This window comes from Carcharodon carcharias, chromosome 14, assembly GCF_017639515.1.
Source record: "Carcharodon carcharias isolate sCarCar2 chromosome 14, sCarCar2.pri, whole genome shotgun sequence".
Lineage (NCBI taxonomy): Eukaryota > Metazoa > Chordata > Chondrichthyes > Lamniformes > Lamnidae > Carcharodon > Carcharodon carcharias.
Window position 1 is genome coordinate 71,616,322 of NC_054480.1, and position 17,892 is coordinate 71,634,213.

The 17,892-nt window shown below is 41.7% G+C and overlaps 1 protein-coding gene across 2 annotated transcripts in view; it reads left to right on the plus strand.

Moving 5' to 3' along the window:
• nelfcd (negative elongation factor complex member C/D) overlaps positions 1 to 16,696 on the plus strand; it is a 47,381-nt gene extending 30,685 nt beyond the window's left edge. For both annotated transcript variants that reach the window (XM_041203729.1, XM_041203730.1), the window contains 7 exons: positions 537 to 671; positions 2,981 to 3,120; positions 3,897 to 4,011; positions 5,615 to 5,710; positions 6,825 to 6,965; positions 8,568 to 8,697; positions 16,316 to 16,696. In XM_041203729.1, the coding sequence (XP_041059663.1) occupies positions 537 to 671; positions 2,981 to 3,120; positions 3,897 to 4,011; positions 5,615 to 5,710; positions 6,825 to 6,965; positions 8,568 to 8,697; positions 16,316 to 16,350 (792 nt within the window). In that variant the 3' untranslated portion in view covers positions 16,351 to 16,696. The remainder of the gene's footprint in view (positions 1 to 536; positions 672 to 2,980; positions 3,121 to 3,896; positions 4,012 to 5,614; positions 5,711 to 6,824; positions 6,966 to 8,567; positions 8,698 to 16,315) is intronic.
• The last annotated feature ends 1,196 nt before the right edge of the window (positions 16,697 to 17,892 follow it).

A 17,892-nucleotide genomic window follows, 5' to 3' on the forward strand; every position in this document is an offset into this window, starting at 1 on the left:
TCTACTCATGTCCTGACTTGAGGTCAAGTATGATTGTTGGCAGTGTCTCCAGGAGCTTGCATCCCATGCAATTCTGTATAGTGAGTGAGAGCAAGCTATTCGACTGTGTGGAGAATCATGGCTAACCTCCGTACTGACCACACATGTGCAATCTCAAGCAGGAGTTACTGAATCCTATACAGGACCAAGAAACCTGGTTGTTGTGTTTTATTTAAAGTCTTCTTATCCCAAGTGACCGATTATGTTTCATTTATTGAGATCCTTTAACTCAACATAAACTAAAGCTGGAAACTTGGAAAACATGGCTAATTACCACACTGGGTACCATCAGGAGAGTTATCCTTAGATAGAAATTGGCTTGCACTTTGCGCGCACAAGTCCCTCTGGCCCAGTTTGAAAATCAATGTCACAAATAGAGGCCGATATTCCTCCTATTTTCTATTCCCTCAGATTATTGATCTACTCCCTGTCAAGCATATTCTAAATTTGTACTGGTGTGTCTAAATCTAACTTTGACCCTTTGTGTCTCTTTTCAGATCAGAGTCCCTGCCTTCCTCGATCTTTTTATGCAATCTCTGTTCAAGCCAGGCTCTAAAATCAATCCTGAGCATAAACACAAGTACATCTACATCTTGGCCTACGCAGCCAGCGTGGTGGAGTCATGGAAAAAGGTCAGTTCTGTATTTCAGATATAGTAACATCAATGGAATTGATGGTCTTCCATACACACTACGTTCATGTAACAGACTGTAACTCAGCACACACAACGCTCACACAGTAGTGCACAGACTATTCTTTGAACATCTTTCTTCTAACTCTAGAACATGTTGGAAAGAAAAGCTGGTGATTGGTTATTGTTCTCTCCTTCCATTACAACCTTTATCATCTCTTCCTATTTTATTGGTTCTGTTAAAAGGGATTATTGCTCCTTTGAATTTTCCTGCCTGGTTCCTTCTGTACTTGGTTCCACACGTTCCCCACTGTGTTGAAATGATAGCTGATTGCATGGTCTCATACTCAATCTCATTCCATTTCAGGATTTTAAAACTGGCAAACTCCTGACCTCTCTTCCTTCTCCAGTCTACAAGCTGTTGAAACACCATCTTGGCATTGCCAATCCCAATTTACGTCATCTCTTGTACTCAAAAAGAAGTGACCAAAAGAGGGAAAACACATGAATAAAGGGTTTTGTTTTAGGGATGTAGCCAGTCTCTGCTAAGACTGATGATGCTGTAGTAAAACATAGGATCAGCAGGAAAAGAACATCCTAGGAGGTTGTCTAGGGCAATCTGCAATCAACTGCAGAATTACCTGCATTTTATATATTTAGATATTGTGTGTAGTACCCACTATCAGAACCCAGATATCATATTTAACGCCCGATGCAAAGCAGGTTTTAAAAAAGGCATCCAGTCATTGACCTGGAGTAACTTACAAACAGCATGAAGAATGTGTTAGTAGCTACGCATCACCATGGTGTTCCAGACTACCCATTCCCAAATCCTTGGGAGATCATCTAATTTATGTAAGAAAAAGAGAAAGTAAATCATACTGACCAAACGTGATGACGTTTTGAGTGTCAGTTTGGAACATTCCCGCTTTGGAGTTAGAGTTCATGGGTTCAAGTCCCACTCCTGGTCTTGAGCACATAGCCTTGACTAGCGCTCCAGTGTAGAATTGAAGGAGTGCTGCATTGTCAGAGCTGCTGTCTTTCACTTCAGATCGTAAACTACCTGGTTCAGAGGTGAAGGCAATGCTTTTGGATGTCAAGGGGAGCTTTGTCGACTCACTTTTGTTGGAGATGGTAATCGTCGGGCAATTGGGGACTTGACAAGGTGAATGCTCAAAGGATGTTCCCCCTTCTGGGAGAGATTAGAACCAGGGGGTCACTGTTTAAAAATGCAAGATTGAGATGAGGAGAATTTTTTTCTCTCAAAGGGTCATTAGTCTTTGAAACTCTCTTCCCCAGAGAGCAGTAAAGGCAGGGTCATTGAATATTTTTTAAGGCAGTGATAGATAGGTTCTTGACTAACAATGGAGTCAAAGGATATTGGGACTAGGTGGCATGTGGAGTTGAGGCCACAATCAGATCAGCCATGATCTTATTAAATGGCAGAGCCAGCTCAAGGGGCCGAATGACCTACTTCTGCATTTGATTTGCGTTCGTATGTATTTATATAGCATGAATGTTACTTGCCACTTAATAGCCCAAGCGGAACATTACCTGGTCTTGCTGCATGCGGGCATGGACTGCTTCAGTATCTGAGGAGTCGTGAAGGGAAGTGAACATTGCAATCAGCAGTGAATGGCCCCACTTATGACCTTACGATAGAGGGAAGTCATTGGTGAAGCAACAGAACCTAGGATGCCATCCTGAAGAACTCTTGCAGCATTGTGCTGGTGCTGAGATGATTGGCCTTCAACAGCTACAACCATTTTACTTTGTGCTGGGCATGGTTACAGCCAAGGGAATATTTTCCCCTAATTCCCATTGATTTCAGTTTGCTAGAGCTTCTCGATGCCACTCTTGGTCAAGTGCTGTCTTGATGTTGTGGGCAGTCACTCTCATCTCAGCTCTAGAATTCAGCTCTTTTGTCCATGTTCATACCAAGGCTGTGATGAAATCTGGAGTTGAGTGGTCCTGATGGAACCCAAACTGAGCACCAGAGAGCAGATTATTAGTGTGTAGGTGTCACTTGCAACACTGTTGAATCCTTTCTGCACTTTGCTGATGATTAAGAGTACATTGATGGGGTAGTAATTGGAAGAGCTGAAAGCTCTTTGCAGTTCAGTGCTGGGACAGTCACTTAAGAATGGAAATTTAAGTTTCTAATACGCAAATCTGAAACAGTTACAGAGTGAACTTCTGTTTGACAGGTTTGAAAAGCTAGCAAGGATTTTGGGCGCAGAATGTACAAGTTGCAAGTGTGTCCTAGTGTTTTGTATCTGTTTAACCCAGAGGTGCTTTTTTTTTTGACAGAACAAAAGATTTAACATCAACAAAGACGAGCTGAAATCAACATCGAAGGCCATTGAAACGGTTCACAACCTGTGCTGCAATGAGAACAAAGGGGCTTCAGAGCTGGTTGCAGAACTGGGGACCCTCTATCAATGTATTCGGTGAGTCCCACAGGCTATAGAATGCTCCTGATTGAATTCAGTGAGTACCACAGGGTATGTATAGGACCCTGCAGACACTCTATCAGTATATCCAATGATTGCCAAAGGGTATGGGAACCTCTGCCCATTGCCACCCTGTCCTGTCCATTATATAACTTAAATCCCCTCCCCCACATCTCTCTGCATTATATTGCGCCTCCGCTCCTCCTCCTCTCTATACCTGTCTGAACCACAGATTCCCCTCACTCTGTCTCTATGTAATACGAACCCTCTGCCCGCATCCCTATTTTATCAGCTATATAAAACTGAATCCCTGCTACCCCATAACTGTATAACACTGAATCTCATTCCTCCTTCTCTCTGTATAAAACTGAAGGATTTGCATTTATGAACTAGGTGATCGATCTGGGAATCAATGCCCTACCGTTGGAGTATTTGATGGAACAGTGTAGAGCTTTATTCTATATTTAAACCTGTCCTATACTTAGCATACAGCAGAATGTGGTAAATATCCAGCACTTTTGTTACCATGCTGGATGGTAATACTGGGTGCCTGAAGTGCTGGAAATTTTCTAAGCTCTGTCACTGACCCCTTCCTTGATGGATATCAAAATGGCTAAATTCCAGGAGTCTCTGGGATTGAAATTTAGTGTTGCAATGGCAAGTGTTAGAATGGTGATGACTGAATGCTCTACTGGTCTCTGTATGATGAATTGTGGGAAACATACCTTTGTATTTTACATTATGTTAGTTGATGATTCCTTTCTGATTATCAGGTTCCCAGTGGTAGCAATGGGAGTGCTGAAATGGGTTGATTGGACTGTGTCAGAGCCCAGCTATTTTCAGTTGCAGACTGACCATACGCCTGTTCATCTGGCCCTACTGGATGAGGTAACTGAGCTGTGTATAATCCCCATGCCAAATCATTAGGGTAATTTTAGGCCGCAGTTTATTTTTTGTGTTAGAAATTAGGAGCCCTTCCCCATGATGAAGGACATATTTTATTAAATATCCGAGATTCTATCCCTGTTCTGTGTTGAGTTAGCGGATCTTGGCTGGGGCCCGTAGTTGGTTCATTATTATCAGCCTCGTTGCCCCTATCTCAGGGAGATGAGATGAGGGAAGTGAGCAAGGCTCCTGCTCATGATAGTATTCTTTTACAAAGTACATCTGTGGATTCAGTTCACTGACTGAAAACACTTCCTGTTGTAACCTTGAAAAGCCCAAAGTGATCATCAGCTACCCTCTCAAAAGCACCACCAGTATGTTCCAAACATTTCAGTAGTGGTGTTTCTGATATCTATTTTAAATGTATCTTTCATTAATACCCATTCTGTAATTTACTTTTGAATATTAATCTGACTTTACTTTACCTACCTGTAATATAATGTCAGTTTTAGCTCAGTGGTAGTTCGTTGACTTTGAGTCGTAAGGTTGTGGCTTCAAGCTCCACTGCTGACAGTGCAGCACTTCCTAAGTAGAAATCCTCTTTCAGGCCCCATCTGTCTTTTTAGGTTGTTGTGAAAGATTCAATACCATTATTCAAATATGAACAGAGGAGTTCTCCCACTATCCTGGTCTGCATTTATTTCTCAACCATCATATCAGAAACAGATAATCTCACTGTTTGAGAGAACTTGCTAAATAGCCGTACATTTCGGCACTAAATTGGTTATCTCACTGACAAGACAGAGGGTGTAAAAAACTGAAAACTTACACCAGAGCAACAGGAAATGCTTTTCTGAGTTTGTGACTGAGTGATATTAGTGTGGGGTAGAGCATGGGCAGTTTTATTTATGCTACATCTAATCTAGGAATGCCTGATATTGACAATGGGAACCCTGGGACGAAAAGTGTCCCATTATTTGGCAATATGTCTCAGTGAGCACAAGATTCACATAAACAGCAGCAATTGCAAACCAGTCAGCTGTATATGCGCAGCACACTCTGTAAGTGTAAGTAAAGTTGCTGGCGGATGGATTCCATGGTGGGTTATAGAATCCATGTTGGGTGGAACTAGGAACATTCAGGAACTGATGGGACAGGTGGTGATATAAACCAGGAACCAGTGTTCTGTGTGAACTGTGTGCTGCGTGTGCACGACCATTCAGCAACTCAGAAGGCACCATGCAGGTTGCTCACAAGTTATCCCCTTTAAGATATCATCCAAAATGTTTAAAGCTACTGTGCATTCAAATGAGCAAGCACAATGAGAAAAATTTAGAGGGAACATTACCAGGGATATTCCAAATCTGCCAGGACTATAGTGAACTGGAATGGGATCCGTGGCTGACCTTTTTGTTGGCTCACTTGAGTCGTGCTGAGACCAAGTTTAGTGTTCCTACTGCTACCCCAGCAGAGATCAGCTAACATGGGACTGACCGGTGTTGTACCTCTTTACCATTTGGGGAACTGAGCTATAGTATTGCTTATTTTTGAATGAATTTAGGACTTTGATTGTAATTGTCTTATTTGCTTTTGTGTCTTTCTCCAGATCAGTACCTGCCACCAACTCCTCCATCCCCAAGTATTGCAGCTCCTTGTAAAACTGTTTGAGACTGAACACTCCCAGCTTGATGTCATGGAGCAGGTAATCCCTCCTGTTGCTTGGGGATTGGCAGAGAACTCTAGGATCAGGAACAGAAATACCGTACAAAAAAAGAGTGCCAAGCAATTGTTTGTTTGCTTGTTTGTTTTTTTTAACTACTGGACTGTGGTTTAAGAGCAGCCACATAGACAGGATGAAGGTCCCATTTTTGGCGGAGACTGTAAAACATTGTGTGATCCTTCTAGCAAGATTTTAGCTGAGCCTTGTCATTGCAAATAGGATTAAGGCTCCATTCTGTATCTGTTAAGAGTCCTTCTAAGAGTCAGTTGTCATTCAGTGTTCACAAGATATGAATCCATTGGAAGAACTTTTCTGGAAATGCAGCACAGTTGACACAAATGAGGAACCCCATGTATGGTGTAAGGATGTAACTTGTGGTAAATGGTAAACTCTTTCTGGAACAGTGTGGGTAATTGGTAGTAGAGCTTTATGTGCATTATGACAGATGGAATTCCTGTGTAGTTACACTATACTGCGTATCTGACAAGGTATCTTAATGCTACTGGTCACAAACTTTCTGTTCCTTAGTTCTCTCTGAGGGAGTTCTCTTCCATCCTGAGAGGGTGAGACTCCCCACTAGCAAGCAACATTTGGGCCTTCTTCCTAGAATGATTTGGAGTTAGGGAACAGTTAAAGTATCCAGATAAAAGCAAAATACTGTGGATGCTGGAAATCTGAACCAAAAACAAAAATACCTGGAAAAACTCAGCGTAAGTATCCATGTAGCTTCAAGGGTCCTCCGCTGATTGGCTGGTGAGGCTCTCTGGTTAGGTTTTCTGTCTATCCTCAATAAAGGTTTGCCGTGTATCTACTTGCACTACCAGATACTGGCATCAACTGTCCCCTTTTTCGAAAGAGCTGCTTAATGCTTTATTTCAGTTTCTCCACCCCATGGTAACCCAGTGCACAAAGCTAGTTGAAGACCCTCTTGGTGCCTGTACACCTGCAGCAACCCTAGAGCCTTGCAGCTTTCTCCTGACCCTCATTTCCACATCTCTGACTTTGATCTGATAATTGGGGCAGTCGGGTATGGGTAGAATGTGTTGGGGTGCAATTCATTCAGTGTTTAATATGTTTTCCTTGTGTTTACTGCTAGCTGGAGTTGAAAAAGACCCTGCTGGACAGGATGGTCCACCTGTTGAGTCGTGGCTATGTCCTGCCTGTGGTCAGCTACATCCGCAAGTGTCTGGAGAAACTGGACACAGACATCTCACTCATCAGATACTTCGTCACAGAGGTTAGCAGTTTGCGCACTGATTTCTTGCAGTTTGTTGCTGAATGCACAAGTGCATCAGGCAGACTGTAGATTCTGGGTTTGCAGTGTGTGCTGTATTTGTAGCTGAAGGTTTTCCCTTGCTGTACTAATGATGCTGACTCAGGCAGGGATGCAGCCCTGTGGGCACCACCTGCCCCTTGCCATTCCACCCAAGTGGCCATTCTTATGAATGAGCTCAGATGGCCAGTGTTGGCACAAGTTGAGTCACCCTAACGTCATAGCGAGACCATACCCTGTGTTTACCTAATGTCCAGAGGCATGTACTTTCCAGCAGACAGCAATGAACAGAAATTTGGACTTTCAGCCGTAGTGGTGGAACATGTGGAGGTTTGACCACTATCTGAGAAAGTCTGTCTCAAATGGAGCTCAGTGATTGATACAAAATGTTGTTTCATAGATTCAGGACTTTTTAAATTCTCCATGTCATCCCCATATCATTGTTTGGTGGGAATTAAAGGGGCAGCGGCAGCATGGAAATGAAATTGGCTCAGGGACAGAGAACAGGGAGTAGTGGTGGATTGCTGATTTTAAAATGGAGGGAACCGTACAATGAACAGGGGTCAGTATTAGGATCACTGCACTTTTTGATATACAGCCTGGGCTTGGATATACAAAGCATAATTTCAATGTTTGCAGATGACGCATAAGTCAAAAATGTAGAGGATAGTAACAGACTTCAAGGGGATATAGACAGACCGGTGAAATGGGCAGATAAAATTTAATGCATGATGTATGAAATGACATATTTTTGTAGGAAGAATGAGGAGAGGCAATATGAACTTAATGATACAGTTTTAAAGGGCGTGCAGGACTAGAGATGCCTGGGGTTATAAGTACACTAATCTTTGAAGGTGTTAGAGTCACATGAAAGAACTCTTTTTAAAAAAAAAAGCAAATGGGATCCTTGGCTTTATTAATAGAGACATAGATTATAAAAGCAAGGAAATAAGTCTTTATAAAGCAATGGTTGGACCCCAATTAGAGTATTGTGTTCAGTTCTGGGTACCACACTTTAGGAAAGATGTCAGTACTTTGGAGAGGGAGCAGAGGAGATTTACTAGAATAGAAACATAAAAATATATTGCACAGAAGGAGGCAATTCTGCCCACTGTTCCAGCGTTGTTACAAGGGATAAGGGACTTCAGTTATGTGGAGAGGCTGGAGAAACTGGAGTTGTTCTCCTTAGGACTGAGAAAATCAAGAGGATGATGAACAGTTTTGATAGACTAAAAAGGAGAAACTGTTTCTGTTGATAAGAGGATCAGTAACCAGAGGACACAGGTTTAAGGTGATTGGCAAAAGAACCAGAGGCAACTTGAGGAAACTTTTCTTTTACACAACAAATTGTCGTGATCCAGAACATACTGCCTGAGAGGATGCTGGAAGCAGATTCAGTAGTGATTTTCAAAAGGAAATTAGAGGGGAAACATTTGCAGGGCTATGGAGAAAGAGCAGTGATGTGTGACTAATTGGATTGCTTTACCAAAGTGCTGACACAGGCACAATGGGGCGAATGCCACCTTCTGTGCTGCATAATTTTTTGATTCTGTTATGTGCTTGCAGGTACTAGATGTCATTGCTCCACCATACACCTCAGACTTTGTACACCTGTTTCTTCCAATCTTGGAGAACGACAGCATCGTTGGCACAATTAAAACAGAAGGGGAATGTGATGCAGTGGCAGAGTTCATCGGTAAGTGGGGTACAGGTTTTAATGGGGGTGGAGAGAAAAACCACAAGTGCTAGAAATCTGAAGTAACTAAAAGGGGCCATCCACAATGAAAGAGAGAAGCCTGGTTTGGATGTGGTGCTTCATCAGTGAGTTATTGCTCGATCCTGAAATCTAAGCTGACGCTGCAGTGCAGTACTGAGGGAGTGCTGCACTATCAGAAGTGTTGTCTTTCAGATGTGACATTAAACTGAGGTTCAGTTTGTCTTCTGTGGGCATAAAGGTTTCTATGGCCCTATTTCCAAGAAGAGCAAGAGGGTTCTCCCTTGTGTTCTGACCAATATTAATCCCATAACTGACATCACTTAAAAAACAAAATCAGCTTGTCTGGTCATTGTTACATTGCTGTTTGTGGGATCTTACTATTTGCAATTTGGTTGCTTGTATTACAACAGTGACAACACTTGGTAGGTTCATTAGCTATCGTGAGGTTATGAAATCTGCCAACTAATTACAAGCACTCTCTTATACAGCCGATCTTCTATTCAAAATCCTCTCTCACATAAGGGTGCATACCAGTTCCGTCCCACTGTACTTAACCCCCAGTAAAGTGTCTGTTGTTAGGCGTTCACAGAAGCATCATTGCGCCTGCTCATTCAGACCTGACCTGAAGCCTGGTGTTCAATGTATTGTTGAATCAAGTCAAGTTGAGCTCCTCTCGCAATTGATAACATTTCTTGTGGAGCTGTTTGTTGCTTTTATTTATTAAACAAGGGAATAGGTTAAAATGTGAGTTTTTGCCACGCCTGCCTATTTTGATCCTATTTTTCCTGAATCTTTCTGGTGGGCACTTCCCCTCACATTGACAACTGGCCTTGCTCCATAGATGAGTCTAGACAGTGAGTTGTTGTCAGGCTGGTTTTCTGGGCCCCAGTCCTGGCCCTTGCACATTATCCACACATGCACTTTCCAGCAGTGGTGAAGAGCCCCACCCCACCTGACCCCCCAAATTACTGTGTGTCAGAGATGCTGTGAAATTTTGCCCATGAGGATAGGAGAACAGGCACAATGGGCTGAATGGCCTCTTATGCAATATGATCTATCATAGACCTGGGGAAACTATGGCCTGCGGGCCACATCCAGCCTGTGGCTGCACCAGGTATTCCAAGGGAAGGACTTCACGGTAAGTTGGGGTTGGCCAGTGATTGGAGGCAGGCTTTTCTTGGGGAAGTGTGTGTGGCATGTTGGAGGAGGTGAATGCATGTGGGGAAGCAGTGAACACAAAGTAAGTGTGCATTCAAGATTACTAATTAGATTACTGCAGTTTTGAGTTGCATTTTGGCTTTGCAAGAATATACACAGTAATTTCAAAACTTCGACTTATTTTTCACTTAGGTTTTAATTCTGTTTGTGAAAAGTAAGTCAATTCTTATATAGTTTTGTTCCCCATTTTTCTCATTCCCTCATTTAAGGTGCCAATTCTTGCTGTGAGGTCTGCTGCCGTGGGTATTGGCAGTCCAAGATCTGAACATATGAAAAGAGTAGACCATTCGGCCCCCCGAGCCTGTTCCACCATTCAAGAAGATCATGGCTGATCTTCTTGTGTTTCAATTTCCACATTCTCATCTAACCCTGATAACCTTTAATTCTCTTGCCTAACAAGAATCTATCTATTTCTGCCTTAAAACTATTCAATGACCCCGTCTCCACCACCTTCTGAGGCAGGGTCAGTCCTTCAGGTTTGCATTGACTTAGTAATATATTAAGGAGAGCCTACACCCACTTGCAAGTATATATATATATATATATATATATAATCTATATAAAAATCTTGCATTTGTGTATCCGTCCAGTCAGCTTTTTACATTATAAATTCCTACGACCATGTTTATGATGGTACCAGAAATGGGGATAGTGGCAAAACTGGGGTTGTTCTTACAACAAAGAAAGTTAAGTATAGATTTAATAGAAGTGTTCAAAATCATGAAGGGTATTGATCAGGTAAATAAGGAGAAACTGTTTCTGGTGGCAGAAGGGTCGGTAATTAGACAACACAGTTCTAAAGTCATTGGCAAAAGAACCAGAGGGTAGTAGTTTTGTAGACTTTGCAAAAACTTAGCTACATTTCTGCTGGGATTGAAAGGATTGAAATATTGAAACATAAATGCTGCTACGTGCAGCAAGTTTCAAAATATGTATGATTGAAGGTCTCCTTTAACATTTCGAGATGGGCATCTCCATGATTAGTTGTTTATGCACTTCCAAAAATTAAAGTTGTAAAAACATCTTCTGTTCCTGCCAGAGGTACAGCTAAGGTTTAGATCGTTAGAAGAGGGATGATGAATGCATTAGGAAGTGAAGTGTGTCTGGCTTTAGGTTAGGGTTTATGAAAATTGAAATTTAGGAACAGATGTGAAACAAATGACAGATGCACTTGGTAGCACCTCTTTTAAAATATGCTGACAGGTTATTACATCCCAGCTCTAGGAACGAGAGGTAGAGAGAAGACACAGAACACTACTCCCCACAAGATGTGTTGACTGCATCAGAGATACCCTTTGGTCACCACATTTTCTTTTACCATTTTTCCCTTGGTGCTCCTTGCAACACTATACTGTAGATCACAGTAAAGCAACATTTATATTGGCAAGACAAAAGCAAAATACTGTGCATGTTGAAAGTGTGAAAGAAAAACAGAAATTGCTGGAAATATTCAGGCAGCATCTGCGGAGAGAGAAAAAGATTTTGGTGCCATTGTAAAGAGGAGTGACCAAGTGCATTGTTCATTAAGCCAAGAGATAATGAAAAGGGGAATATATTATTGTATGTAATGCATCATTGCCATGGTTTAATTATCATTATACTAAAGGTTTTACGTTTATTTGTACCAAAATTTATCTTAATGATAATTGTTCATTTCTTGAGTGTTTATGGCCACCTCCCCCACCCCTAACAATTTCCACGTGGGCCTCTGGTGGAAAAGTTTGCCCACCCCCCCCGGTCTACTATCAGAACACCTTTTAGATGTATTCCTTTAGTCCAGCAACAATATGGAGCTTTAGAGTGTGGCTTTCTTGTGATATTCCAATTGTGAAATGCTGACCTCAATCAATCAATCCAAGGGAACATTCTAAATGAGGTCAAAATCGGGTTGCACACCTTGTAATGGCTGGGTCAAAGCAGCATTGGCTTTGATCCTGGGAATAGATTACCAGATTCTTTCTTGAAATCAAAATACTGTGGATGCTGGAAATCTGAAATAAAAACAAAGAATGCTGGCAAAACTCAGTAAGTCTGGCAGCATCTGTCGAGAGAGAAACCGAGAAACCGAGTCTGCATGACACTTCAGAGCTAAAGAGAAGTAGAAATGTGATGGATTGTATACTGTTTAAGAGGGGTCGGAGCAGATGGAGCAAAGTAGAAGGTTAGGGATAGGTGGGAGCTAAGGAGAAACTGACAAAGTTGTAGCAGATGTTAACAACTTCAGACCAGGAACTCGCCTCCATCTTTACCCCTTTTTTCATCCTGTTGCTTTGTTTTCTTGTTTTGAATTTTAATTAAAATTATTTATTTATGTCTATTTTTTCATTTTTTTAAATCCTTTTTCCCCACACCCCCAAACAGGGCTATCTGTCACTGGTTTCTACATTGTGCTTTCATAGAGCACTGACCCTTGTTCTCCTGTTACCACATTCTGCTTTTACCTTTATGCCACTAACAGCACATTCTTTAGTCTTTACTACTACCATTAGTCTTGTATCCATGACATCTTTGTCAATCTCTCCTGAGTTCCTACCTATCCCTGACCTTCTATCTTGCTCCACCTGCTCCACCCAATCTTAAACAGTATAAAATCTATTGCGTTTGTACTTCTCTTTTGCTCTGAAGAAGAATCATATGGACTCAAAACGTTAACCAAATTCTCTCCCCTTGGCTGGACAGATGAAGGAAATGCGTTGATAGCATTAGAGTTTTACAGAATGGAAAGAGGCCCTTTGGCCCATTGTGTTCACACCAGTCATCAAGCCCCTATCTACTCTAATCCCATTTCCCAGCGCTTGGCCCATAGCCTTGTACGCTATGGCGTTTCAATTGTTCATCTAAATACTTCTTAAATGTTGTGAGGGTTCCCGCCTCTACCACCCTTTTCAGGCAGTGAGTTCCAGATAATCCCCGGGGTGAAAAAGGTTTCCCTCAAATCACCTCTAAACCTCCTGCCCCTTACCTTAAACCTATACCCCCTGGTTAGTGACCCCTCCACTAAGGGGAAAATTTTCTTCCTATCTACCCTATCTATACCTCTCATAATTTTGTACACTTCAATCATGTCCCCCTTCTCTGCTCTAAGGAAAACAATCTCAGCCTTCTTAGTCTCTCTTCATAGCTGAAACGTTCCAGCCCAGGCAACATCCTGGTGAATCTCCTCTACACCCTCTCTAGTGCAATCACAGATCTGCACACACAACTATAGAACTGCACACACTATTCCAGATGTGGCCTAACTATCTAGCTCCATCATAGCTTCCTTACTGTTGAATTCTAGGCCTCGACTAATCAAGGCAAGTATCCCATATGCCGCCTTAACAACCTTATCTACCTGTCCTGCTGCCTTCAAGGATCTATGGACATGTACACCAAGGTCCCTCTGGTCCTCTGTACTTCCTAGGATCCTACCATTCATCGTGTACTCCCTTGCCTTGTTAGTCCTCCCAAAATACATTACCTCACACTTTTCACTCACCATTTGCCACTGTTCTGCCCATCTGACCACTCAGTCTATATCACCTTGCAGTCTAAGGTTTTCCTCCTCGCTACTTAGCACACCACCATTTTATGTCATCTGTGAACTTACTGATCACACCTCCTACATTCATGTCTAGACCATTAATGTACATTACAAACAGCAAGGGACCCAGCACCGAATCCTGCAGCATTCCACTGGATACAGGCTTCCAGTCACAAAAACAACCATCACTCTCTGCCTCCTGGCACTAAGGCAATTTTGGATCCAATTTGCCAAATTGCCCTGGATCCCATGGCCTCTTATCTTCTTGACCATCTCAAGATTGTCTGGAGTCTTCATTGCATTGTGTAATCTATTCAAGCTTCAGCCTCTACTTGTACTTCAATGTTTCTTGGGACAAATACTGTAAAATCCTCTCTTACACAATTGGAGACTCTCCAATATGAGATTGTCTTCTAACAGAGTCACTCAAAGGCCCACTATTAGAATTTGAACTGTGCTTTCTTACTTTCTATTCTTTTACCCCATTCTGCCAGTCCACAGACCTCAACTCTTGGCCATCATCTTGAACATTTAACCAATAGTTAAACTTGCCAGTAGCTTTTCCTGCATCACCCACGATAGTTGCATCTCTCCATTCACTGGACTGTTCTGGAACATATGTTATCCAAGTGCCCACTTTAGGCAAATGGCCTTTGGATGTGATAGAACTATCCTGTCTGTCATGATCACTCAGCCTACAACCATTCAACACTGATCTATTTCTAAACACATGAATATGTGAGGTACAGGATGCCTCATGACTTTCTATCAGCTGCTCAGATTGAGGGTTTGTAATCAATCCTGATTTACTGTGAGGAATGAACCTTAATAGTTTGATTAACATGTTGGGTAACTTCCGTTTTACCATCAATTCCCTTACCAGGACCTTTCCATTCCTAATGGCCCCCTCTTTTTTAATGCACAATATCCCTAGAATCAAAAATAATCTCAGACTGTCTTTGCAATGCATTGGAGCTCTCTAAATTTTCTCTGAGATCTCAGCTGTGATGAAAGCCCTTTTTCCTGCATGTAAAGCATTCAACATATGCAGAAAAAATGGAATGAATCATTGTTCCCTCTACGGCCCAGCACAAAGGTAATTTGGGATTCCTCCCATAGAGCAACTGATGGGGACTATACCCTCCAACCACCTGAACCGAATTCTTAGCAAGACCGCCCATGCCAGTGCAGTCATCAGCTTGAAGTTTGGTTGCTTTGCTAAGATTTTATGCAGCATTTCATCTACCACCATGTGATTCCTTTCACAGATTCCATTGCTGAAAGGTCTTTCATAACCACAATGTTCGTATTTTCGCACATCTCTAAAGTTGTCATTAGCAAATTCCCCTCCACCATCAATCAGAAAGTCAGTGCTCCAAGTCCAGTCCCTGTCCATTTCTCTTGGACTTTACCTACAGTTACCTTTCGACCTTGCCATGCATTACTGTTGAAAGACTAAATCTGGTTACCATGTCTATAAAGTGTAAAATGTAAATATTTCAGTTTTTGTCCCATACCTTTAGAGCTACAGCAACTCTCTCATTAAAATCATGTGCCAATGGAAGGCTGACAATAGGACATGCCGTTTGTGCTGATACCTTTTACGTATTTCAAATTTTGCACTAATTTCGATAAGCCTTGTATAGTCCTCATTAACTGCACCCACATCCTTTAACAGCACTTTTAGTCTTTGACACGGATGAGCAAATTGTCAAAGCAGCTTTAAGACAATATCACCTGATGCCTTTAACACTTTTCTAATATTCTGATTAGAAATAGAAGGTTTCATTAAAGGGATATAATTACACCCCGATTGGGAAAACTGCAGGTCCACTGACCTTCCAAAAACAATTGCTTTAGCATATTCCAGGTTCAGTTCCATTTGTGCCTTTTTCATGGAAGGCTTACCTAACAGCAAAGGTATCTCACTGGAGACCACATTAGTACTAATAAAGTGGCCTACTGCTGCTGTTTTGCATAGCATCGCCAAACTTTTTAGTGGCCTCAATGTGTTGTCATGCCCGAACCTAAAATAAGTAGAACTTTCATACTTCCTGACATTATGCCATCCTCACCACTGAGTGAATCTAGATAACATTTTAGCCAATCTGTTCCACACACACTGCCAAGGCGCAACCACTATTCAACACTGCACAGTTAAATGAATCTGCGACTAATACACTTATCACCGGACTAAAACTTCTTGTGAGTAGTACAATTCCTTCAGACTGATCATTGTTGTCTTCAGCCTCTGAATTGTCTGTGTCATATGTCACTTCGAGAACTCTGCTGTTCTGCTTTGGGCAGTTCATCGCATAATGATATTTTTGAGTCACACGTGAAGTATCTGTTAATTGTTCCCCAAGCATTCCAGGGGTTCATTCACCTACTATTGCTGCTCCAATCCTGGCATCTACTGAGGTATCCAATTCTGCCAAAAGTACTTTCATCCTCATTGCCTCCGTCTTTAGCTCTTCCTTTGTGCTGGCAGCTGCAACCAGTATCTGGACCATCTTGAAATGCCACAATCATTGGCTCCTCCATCCTTAGTGACACTGCAGAATGTCCCACTCGTGCCATCAAGGCTGCTGGAAAGGAATGCTTTCTCAGGAATTTTTCCAAGGCCCCAGCCATCTGCTCCAAGAGTTAGTCTCTTTCTGAGAACCAAACGCCACTTAAGACCAGAAGCCTGTTCGTGTTTGATACCTTAGCACTATCCAATAATTTAAATGCAAGTGCTGAACAAGGAATCTCCAAATGGAATTTCTGCAATCTTTTATACAGTCCGTTAAAGTCTATGATATATTAAGTGATTATAAACACCAAATAAACATTCTGTGTAATGTTTACTTCCAGCACACTGCAAATCCAACTTCATCATGATGAACTAACACTCTGAAGAAGGCAGAGCAATGGTGACAGGAACAGAGAGTAGCCTGAGCCCAAGCAACAAGAAGACAGGAGAGTGACATTCTGAGCAGTAAGACTGATGAGACATGATGGAATATCTGCAGAGTGTCTGTGGCACTCGTCCACACTGTAAAACTGACACAGGAGTTATTGAAGGAGAGCTATTAAGGGTCTGTAAGAGAAATAATTGGTAGATTTTGTATATTTTTACATAATGGTTAAAGAGGAAATGTAGAAACAGTGGTTTTCCTTTTTTCTTTAACTGGGTCTGAGAATTATATGGCATTTGTAAGTTGTATGGTCAAAATAAAGATTCATTTTCATGAATGACTTGACTTGCAAATAGTTTTTCAAAAAAAAAACGTTCCCTTATGTTTTCTCACTTGTATCCAGCTGAGAAGTGGTGCTTCCAATGCAAGCTGTTGCTCCAAGTGACTAGTGGTACTAGAACACCAGCTGTGTAACTTTGCTAGTGTTGCTGTCCAGTTGAAGAAGGAAAGATATTAGGAGAAGCGATAAAGCAGCATCCAATGTAGCAGGGATTTGCAACCTGTGGCTCCGGAATTGCATGCAACTCTTTAGTATCTCATCAGCAGCTCCCCACCATTTCCCATCTGATTGCATTAACATGAAAAAAGCCTAAAAAAAATTAAGTCAAGAAAAGTAAGAGCCATGTTTTTATTGTGAGGATAAAAGGCTAATTGTTGTCCTGTACCTAACGGTTTTCATCATCGTTTCAAAGAAAACATCATTGTGTCTAAATAAACCTGTATAGCTACACTGCGATTATAGATAATATTTTTGGAACAGGTTTCATGGTTACCACCATTATTGTTTCTAATATGACTGAGATGATAAATTATTCTGAATGTATGCTATTGGAAGCTTTTTTAAAATCACTAGAATCAATAGCGGAAGAAACTGTCTAAATTCTACTCATTAAATTAAATGAAAACAGAAAGTACTGGAAAAACTCAGTAGCTCTGGCAGCATCTGTGGAGAAAGAAACAGTTAATGTTTGCAGTCCACTTTGGAACTGAAAAGAGGTAGACACATGATGGGTTTATACTGTTGAAAAAGTGGGGGAGGGTCAGGTAGAACAAAAGGGAAGGTCAGGGGTACGTACGTTAGAGGCCGGGAGAGGTTAAATAAACATTGGAACAAAAGGGAAAGGGAGTAGTAATGGTTATAGTAAAGAAACAAAGCATAGGTCCAGAGTAAGTGTTAATAGCAGAAGTAAAGGACAGCTCTGGAGAAAGCAAAAAACATGAAAACAAAACGGAGGACCGAGTTCATAGACTGAAGTTGTTGAGTGCAATATTGAGTCTGTAAGGCTGTAAAGTGCCTAATCGGAAGATGAGGTGCTGTTCCTCCAGCTTATGTTGTGCTTCACTGGAACATTGCAGTAGGCCAAGACAGAGATGTGAGCATTAGAACAAGATGGCGAATTGAAATGGCAAATGACAGGAAGATCTGGGTCATGCTTATGGACTGAGTGAAGGTGTTCCAAAGCAGTCATCCAG